This window comes from Neophocaena asiaeorientalis, unplaced genomic scaffold (genome assembly GCF_003031525.2).
Source record: "Neophocaena asiaeorientalis asiaeorientalis breed wild unplaced genomic scaffold, Neophocaena_asiaeorientalis_V1.1 scaffold130, whole genome shotgun sequence".
NCBI classification, from domain to species: domain Eukaryota; kingdom Metazoa; phylum Chordata; class Mammalia; order Artiodactyla; family Phocoenidae; genus Neophocaena; species Neophocaena asiaeorientalis.
Window position 1 is genome coordinate 11,825,844 of NW_020173397.1, and position 9,276 is coordinate 11,835,119.

General features: G+C 38.9%; 1 protein-coding gene across 2 annotated transcripts in view; it reads left to right on the forward strand.

Moving 5' to 3' along the window:
- Positions 1 to 4,369: 4,369 nt before the first annotated feature.
- The window catches only part of UBA3 (ubiquitin like modifier activating enzyme 3), a 25,979-nt gene continuing 21,072 nt past the window's right edge, over positions 4,370 to 9,276 (forward strand). Inside the window, exons 1-3 of one of the 2 annotated variants that reach the window (XM_024747038.1) lie at positions 4,370 to 4,405; positions 6,272 to 6,392; positions 7,908 to 7,988. In XM_024747038.1, coding sequence (XP_024602806.1) covers positions 6,273 to 6,392; positions 7,908 to 7,988 — 201 coding nt within the window. In that variant the 5' untranslated portion in view covers positions 4,370 to 4,405; position 6,272. The remainder of the gene's footprint in view (positions 4,406 to 6,271; positions 6,393 to 7,907; positions 7,989 to 9,276) is intronic. The other variant, XM_024747039.1, reaches the window with a different exon arrangement.

Below are 9,276 nucleotides of genomic sequence, written 5' to 3' on the forward strand. Positions count from 1 at the left end.
AAGGACAATTTTTGCAGCTGTTCAGAAGACAATCTAAGTGAAATGGAGTGGAAGGCAACTATAGTGTTTCTGGAGGATGAGCTGGTTTTGAAAATTAAGTAGTTACTAACCTTTGCACATCCGAATGCAATTCACATATTTCTCTGTTTCACCATGAGTCACTATGAGTGAATTGAGAGTGGCAAAATGGGAAAGAAGGACGTGTAGAACGGAAGGGCTGGTTTGTTCTTTCACTTTTCTTCTTTGTTCTCTATCTCTGTTCTGTGGGGGCAAAATTATACAACTACTGTGCTGGTCTGATGAGGTGGGCACTCTGGTCACTTCAGCCCTGAGCTGAGCATGTTGTTTACGTTTGAAACGAAACAATGGTCTGCAGTGAACTAATTGTTCTGCACCCAGTATTTTCTGGGCAGAAACGTGGATTCGACTCCAGAAAAAGCTTTCTAAGTTTTTTTCTTTCTTTCTTTCTTTTTTGGCTGCATTCCGTCTTCATTGCTGCACACGGGCTTTCTCCAGTTGCAGCAAGCTGGGGCTACTATTCCATGCGGTGCACGGTCTTCTCATTGTGGTGGCTTGTCTCGTTGCAGAGCACGGTTTCTAGACGGGCGGGCTTCAGTAGTTGTGGCCCGCGGGCTCAGTAGTTGTGGCTAGCTGGCTCTAGAGCGCAGGCTCAGTAGTTGTGGCGCATGGGCTTAGTTGCTCTGCGGCATGTGGGATCCTCCCAGACCAGGGATTGAACCCGTGTCCCCTGCAATGGCACGCAGATTCTTAACCATTGCACCACCAGGGAAGTCCTGCTTTCTTAGTTTTATCCTAATATCTGTGAACATCTGTAAGGGAGCACAGTATTTTAATATCTACGTGATAGCTTTGTATCCCAGCCCAAAGAACTGCCAAGAGATGTATTAGTTGTAAATTTCCTTCTAAGGGTTCTGAAGAGTCATCTTTTTTTCAGTTAAGGGGCTGGTTGATAAAGTAAACCTCTTTTTATCAAGATACATAAGAATAAAGTATTTTGGTTAATTGTGTGGTAGGCAGATTTCTAAGATGCTAGCATGTAAGATAACGAAGTCTCTAAACCTTCAAGTGGTGCTGTTTTTAAAAACTGAATTCACTTTCCTCAGACTACCAATTTTCAAAAAATTGGAAAGCCATAAAATATACGTAATGCAAAGTCTAGACGACAATTTGATTTCCCTTGATGATTCAGAAGCCAGTTAAGAAAATTTCAATGACTCTAAGAAATTACTCCTGCCACTGGTGTTTAGGAAAGTTTGGCGATTGAATCCAATCGCTAAGATATAGCGTAGATCAGCGGTCCCCAACCCTTTTGGCACCAAGGACTGGTTTTATGGAAGACAGTTTTTCCACGATGGAGTGAGAGGATGGTTTCGGGATGATTCAAGCGCATTACATTTATTTTGCACTTTATTTCTATTATTATTACCTTGTAATATGTAATGAAATAATTATACAGCTCACCATAATGCTGACAGGAGGCGGAGCTCAGACAATAGTGTGAGCGATGGGGAACGGCTATAAATACAGATGAAGCTTTGCCCGCTCAGGTCACCCGCCACTCATGCCCTGTAGTGGTCCGTGGCCACTAGATGACGCTTTTAAAATAAAGTTTAAAATGTGAAAATGTTCCTGAGCTCTCACATTTTCTTGATTCTGGAAAAACAGGAAGGTTTAAAGTCAGAGACAGCAAAATTAGAGTCCTAGCTCCCTCGTTGCTGGTGAATGACTTTGGAGAAATTACTTAATCTCCTCCAGCCTCAGTTTCTTCATGTCTAAAGTGGGTGTAATAGGAACATCTGCCATACAGGTGAAGATAAATAAAATACTGGATGGGAAGTGTTTAGAGTATAGTAATTGCACATTGTTAGATACTACTGTTACTGTTATTAATCATAATACAGGACTTGATTCATCTGTATGGTATTAACACTGCTTTAACCTGAGTTGTTTTCTATGCTGCTATAGTGAACATTCACTGACCTTTCTCTATCTAGTTGCAATTTTATTGCTATGGTTGTATCCGGATAGACTTGATAGCAAAACAAAATGTTGAAAAATATCACTAGGACGCCAACACATATTTTGAGTCCTTTCCAGGTGAAAAAGGTGAAAAGAATGCAGTCTTGTTGTGCCTTCAAGGATCTTGCAATGCAGTAGAAACCTAAACTTAAATACAAGACAGTGAGAGGAGTACTAAATAGAGGTGTGCCAGGGCTTGGTGCTTAGTTACAGGAAGTCAGAGGGTGGTGAAGAATTCCTTGGGGCTTAAGAATTTCAAGAAGCTGTGCTGTGGGCAAGCTGAGTAAACCATCTTGGTCCAGACCAGTGTGGGAGCCCCAGTAGGACCCCATTAGGAGCTGTGACCGAGAACTTTTACCTTCCAATTGCTCAGGACCACATGACCATAAGTTGTCAAGTGTGTGTTAGTAATAATAGCATTACTCACTGATTATAGGCAAATGATATCCAGTAAACATTTGTTCAGTGTTTTTTAATTTATTTGTTTAAACCTCCAAAGAGGTTTAAAAACAAAGAAATGAAAAAAATCTGGATATAGCTATATATAACATGATCCCTTTCTTCCTCTCTCCTAAAATATTAACCATCCTTCTCTCTCTGGTTTAACTATGAGAGACTTTTTTTTCCACTACACATTTCGACCTTTATCATAAAATTATTTAAAATAAAAATGAACACATGTGGAATCCTTACTTTATTTCAGGCTCTGTTTGAAATGCTTTTAGTCACAGCTCTTTGTCATTGTTCATTCAGGGGGATTGGCTTCAACATAAAGCCTTTCTGGGGCTCTTCTGTCCAAATCTGTGCTTCTAGATATGACCACCCAGGATATTTATCTGTCTGTATATAAACCATAGTGGATAATCTAACAGTTTGTGCTATGGTCCATTTAAAATGAAGTCTGTTGCAAGGTCTTGCTTGCATGTCTCTGTTACTTTCATTAGTGGCAAGGACAGGTGGCTATTTCTTATCTGTCACTCTGAGCCAGTGGGAGTGCCTGGTGTCATCTATCAAAATACCACCACAGTGAGTCAGGGTATTAGTCCCAAGGCACAAGCAGGGTCAGATGCCTTTGCAGACCTCTTCCTGGGCCAGCCCCTTTCTGTTCATGGTGGGCCTCAGCTTCCTCCTCACGAAGTATGTGGGTTTGGACTACGTGATCTTCAAGGCACCCTTTGGTTTTCACCATTTGAGGGGGTTGTGATGCTCACTGCCACTAATGGAAAGGTCTCCTAAAAGTAGCATTGCTGGGGACCCAGCACACATGAGCCTGTTTTGAAAAAGAACCTTAGTAGTTTCCATCTGCGGAGGAGTCTAGGCAAAAAAAGAGGTTTCTTAGTTGATGTTGAGACATGTGACCTGGAGAGAGGCTGGTGTTTCCTGTTAGGTACTGTGGACTGTGAACTCTATCCCTCTGTTTACTGCCTGGCACTGACTTTCAGCTCAATGAATGCTATTGACTTAAACCTGATTGAGGGATAATAAAGGACAAAGAGGAGATTAAATATCATGATTTATTAATAGCAGCTACATTTACTGAGTGCCTATCAGGCTTTATGCATTCATTCCACTTCAGTGGTTCTGAAGCTTTATTTTGCACAGAATCATCCAAAGCTTAGTAGAAGGTTGAGGGTGGAGCCTGAAAATTTGCATTTGTAACAAGTTCTCTAATGATGCTGATGTGACTGATCAGGGTTTATATTTTGAAAACACTATGGATTTCATTTAATTCCAGTCTTACAAGGTAAACATTATCATCCCCAGTTTACAAATGAAGACAGAAGTGCCCAAGGTCTCATAGTTAATCAGTGGAGAGTTAAGGATTTAAACTGTTTCTTCTGACTCTAAATCTCATTCTTGTCACACTCCAAGAAAGGATATACATATATATGTATGCGCACAAATATTTTTGAACATGGTTGTTTTTCTGTATCCAGCCATCCAAACAAGCACATGCATGTGCGCACGGGGACACTCACAGACACACACACAGACAGACACACACACACACACACACACACACACACACACACACCTATCTATCTACCTACATATCTACCTATCTATCTCTGACTCTGGAAGAAAGTATTCCAAAACTCTATCACCATTTATCTTTAGGTGATGAGATGCTTTGCATATACATAAATTGTATAAACAAGTAATGTATTACGTCTGTATTCTCACACAGCAAAACATTATACACTAGTTCTCTCCGATTAAGTGTATTTAATCAAGATTTTAATTACAAAGAAGTCTTTGAAGCCACGGGAGCCAGGCACAGGCAAATGATGCTGACCCTTCTTTTATTCTCTCTTTCTTTTAGGGAGAAGAAAAGAAGGAGAATAGAGGAGCTGCTGGCTGAGAAGTTAGTGCTGCCGGGAGGCCGGGGCCCTCTCCGGGGACCCCCGCCTCCCCCAACCCCAGGCCTAGGGGACCAGCCGCAGCGGGCCCGGGGGGCTGGGAGGGGGGCACCCGGAGCGCAGGCTGCGCCGCCTCATCCCCCGAGCCCCGCCCGCAGCCCCAGGGGCCCGGCGGGCCCTCCTGGTCTCTATCTCGGGCGGGCGCCGGGCCCGAGTAGCGCGCACAGATCCAGCGCCGGCCCGCCGGGGTGCTTGACTTAAAAGTCTTGCGGAAGGACCCTTGCGCCCCGCTCTTCCTCCATCCCAAATTGTCAGAGCCGTGACCTTGTGAGAAGGGAATCTTACTAAAACACATGAAATGGACACTAGGCCGTTTTGGGCCTTTAGTAAACACTGAGACAACAGTATTAATTGCAGACTTTTTATGAGAACTTTATGTCAGGTATTGTACTAAGCACTTCAATCATTTGTGCAAAATCATTGGCTCTTAAAGGAGAGTGTTGACTCCAAAGAGCTTATTTTCTCCGTTAATTACACACCTTATTTCATATCAGATGCTTAGTTTTGTGCAGGTGACACAGGTTTAAACGAAGTGTTTTCCACGCTGGGCAACACCACATATTTTTTCTTCCTCCTTATGTGGGAGGGGAAGAAAGTACTCTTGCAGTGGGCGTGGTGAGTTAGTATTAATTTCTGGGCCAATTCCCAGTAGCAGGGCCTTAGAGTCTTTAGGTATCTTCCTCAGAAAGTTGAATTTCAGTTGCAAGAGGACTTGGAACAAGTTTAATTTCACATTTCTTTCCACCTTTCATTTCCTCTCCACTTTAAAATGACAGCCACAATTTGAATATTTACTATATACCAAGTATTGTACTAAGGCGTCTATGTGGATTATCTCTTTATCCTCATTCTGACCTTAAGAAGTAGGTACAAACAAGCTACAGATGAGGTTTATGACTGTTAAGTAATCTGCTCAAGGTCACAATGCTATTAATTGTGGAACCAAACCCAGCTGTGACATCAAAACCTATGGTCTTTATTGCTAGGCAATACTTGGTCCCTTTTGTAAAAATTGGATATACTAATATGTTTGAAGGTAGAAATTGTGGGATTATAGGAAATTTGAAAATTAAAAATAATCACAATGAAACATGATCTTGCAATGAGTAGAAAATACCTGTATTTTGTTAGAGGAGTCCCTCGTTATTCAGTTGTATGTTCTAAAAGATTTCTAGATGGTAATGCCGATCTGTGGCATAATTATAACCTAAAACATTCTTTGTGTTTAGTGGCAACAGAAACCACTTCATAGTCGTAAGAGCTGCTTTTTTGAAAATTAGGCCCTCTCAGAGAAAATTGTGTTAAAGTTCCTCTCATGAAAAATAATCTTCAAGTCTCACCTTTCATACTTGGAAAGGACACATGGATTGTGTTAGATGTCAAGCATTAGGATTCTGGAAGTGGAGGGCTTTTATGGATTTTGTTTTTCCTTGTAGGTTATATTTCCTGTTCCAAGTGTGTTCATAGAACAGATTGGGCAGTTTGCAGTGATCTTTAGTAAATTCCAAATGTTTAGAAAGTCCATTTCTCACCGATTGACCAGTATCCCAAGTTTGATCTTAGGTTGTTTTAGGAACCCAGAAACATGTCGACTGACTTATTTCCTCAAACATGTGCAGTTCTTACCTTTAAATAGACTGTATAATAGCAAGAAAAGACAGTAAAAGCATAAGCATAACCACATGGAATATTACCCTTTTTATTTGAGCAGGTCTGGTGTCGTTACCTTTTCATTTGGGGAAACCATAATACTTGTAGGTGTGGCTTTTTCATACTGATCTTTGCAGCTGAATTTACTGTGTTCTGTGCAGAATGGCTGTTGATGGTGGGTGTGGGGACACTGGAGACTGGGAAGGTCGCTGGAACCATGTAAAGAAGTTCCTCGAGCGATCTGGACCCTTCACACACCCTGATTTCGAACCGAGCACTGAAGTGAGAAACGTTTATTTTTAAATAACTCCTCTAATAGTTTTATGTTTCAAAAACAATAAAATGCTTCCTTTTTAATTTACTTTTATAATAAAAATACTAATAAAATTGTGTAAGTTATCTTGAAATACTAAATGGAATATTTGCAACTGATTTTATTTGAATGACTAATATTTGAGTTGTTTTCACATTTCTCATGTAACATGTTGAAAATTTTCAAGAGTAAAATGACTTCATGACCTCATTTAAAATTCTAAGTTATATTTCACTTAAAATTCCGGTTTAAAATTAATTTTGAGACACACCTTTTTAGCCCTGCTATGAGAAATTTAATTTTCACAGGAATATAGATGTGCTTGTTTAAATTTTGAAGTTTATTTGAAATGAGCATCTTTGCTTAGAATTGAATATAATTAATTGCATGTTAAAAAGTATAAAAAATATGTAACTTCTGTATAATAGAGGAATAGAATTTGGAACTGGTAGTGTCTGACCTAAAGCAAATGTTAGTTAGAAACAACTTGTTTTTTATTACAAGGTAGGAAATATTCCTTTACAGTAAATTTTACAGTAAAACTTTATGTCCTTTTGTATTGATGAAGAGATGTTTTGAAATAGAAGTATTGTGTTGCTCCTAAAATTAAGGTTCAGACTCTTGGGTTTGACTTGGTGTCTTATCTGAATAACTCTTCTTTCCTTGAATCTTGGACAGAATTGACAGTATTTTCCATTTCTTTGGATAATCCAACATATTTTCTTGTGCTTCTGAAGATTTTTTTTTAGCCTAATAATTTAAGATATTTCTGTTAAGTGGTTGTTCCTGCTGATAGGCAATATTCTAAGAGCTTTGTCTGTTTTTTCTTCCTGTCATCTCATGTTTTGTAAGTTTAACCCACTGTATTCAAAAGCAGCTATAATTGTTCTTGCCTTTTTTTTTTTTTTTTTTTTTTTTTTTTTTTTAGCAGGCTCAGTGGCCATGGCTCACGGGCCCAGCCGCTCTGCAGCATGTGGGATCTTCCCGGTCCGTGTCCCCTGCATCGGCAGGCAGACTCTCAACCACTGCGCCACCAGGGAAGCCCTTGCCTTTTTTCTTTTAAAGACCTCTAAACACCTTATGCAGTGCTTGATCTTCAGTTCTTAAAATTTTTACACTTTTCTATTTGTAAGAAGTCAGTTAAATGAGTTTGATGCTTTCCATCCCTTTCAAAGTTAAAAAAAAAAAAAGACTACTCTTAACTAGGCATAGTTTTTCTTGTTAGAAATACCATTTTAATTTCATACAATAAAAGTCAGTTTAAAAACATTAAAGTTGGAACTCTGAAATCGTTAGGGTTATAGAATTTCTGGTTCTACCTTGTTCATAAATTTAATATAACTTACTAACTACAGAGGCTGTTCTTTATCGTCAGTTGCATTTTTCATGGAAACCTCAGAAGCTATTTTATGGTTTGTTGCTTTATTGATGCTACTTAAGGTTTTTATCAACTAGATTTTAATATGCCTTTTCGTTCTTTACAGTCTCTCCAGTTTTTGTTAGATACGTGTAAAGTTCTAGTCATTGGAGCTGGCGGCTTAGGATGTGAGCTCCTGAAAAATCTGGTAATATAACTATATAATATGAAGTTTTTTCTTTATGATAATTAAACCTTTTTCCTTTTCTGTCATTTCTTTGTTATGATTGTTAACCGTTTCTCCTGAGCCTTTGTTAGATAAGTTTAGCAGGTCAAATTCCAGATAGTAATTAAAACGATGATGTAACTTAACTTTTTAAGCCCTGAAGTCCTCGGCTATAAAGTTGTTAATAGAAATTCTTACTTCTCTTTTCTTCTCTGCTTTTTATCCAACAAATCTTTGTGCTTCCTCTTGCAGAGAGCTCATTAATTCAGTGAAGTAAATAACAAAACTGGTAACTCATATTTAACATGTAATTTCAAAGAATTTATTATTTCTTTTGTCCCTCAAAATAACCCACTTAGGTAGATAGGACACTGTCTCATTTTATATAGAGGGGAGACACAGGTTCAGGGATGTTAAATGACAAGTTTTTTCTGGATTATGGTGATGTACCTGGAATCCAATCCAGGCCATCAGTTCTTAGGTGTTTCACTGAACCATTAGATGATCTAATCATATAGTAACTTTTTAAAGACCATATGGTAGTATACCCATAAAATTTGGGGGAGCTAAGCCTTTTTTTTGGTCAGTCTGTTTTAAATGACTATTGTCTTAAGAGAGGGTACTATTTAGTGAAGCTGTTTCTGTATACTGGTTGGAAATACATACTTTGTGACTTAATTAGTTTCACTGACTTTTAAAAATTAATTAATTTATTCTTTATTTTTGGCAGCATTGGGTCTCCGTTACTGTGCGCGGGCTTTCTCTAGTTGTGGCGAGCGGGGGCTACTCTTCGTTGCGGTGTGCGGGCTTCTCATAGCAGTGGCTTCTCTTGTTGCAGAGCACAGGCTCTAGGCATGCGGGATTCAGTAGTTCTGGTGCGTGGGCTCAGTAGTTGTGGCTTGCGCGCTCTAGAATGCAGTCTCAGTAGTTAAATTTGGAACTGGTAGTGTCTGACCTAAAGCAAATGTTAGTTAGAAACAACTTGTTTTTTATTACAAGGTAGGAAATATTCCTTTACAGTAAATTTTACAGTAAAACTTTATGTCCTTTTGTATTGATGAAGAGATGTTTTGAAATAGAAGTATTGTGTTGCTCCTAAAATTAAGGTTCAGACTCTTGGGTTTGACTTGGTGTCTTATCTGAATAACTCTTCTTTCCTTGAATCTTGGACAGAATTGACAGTATTTTCCATTTCTTTGGATAATCCAACATATTTTCTTGTGCTTCTGAAGATTTTTTTTTAGCCTAATAATTTAAGATATTTCTGTTA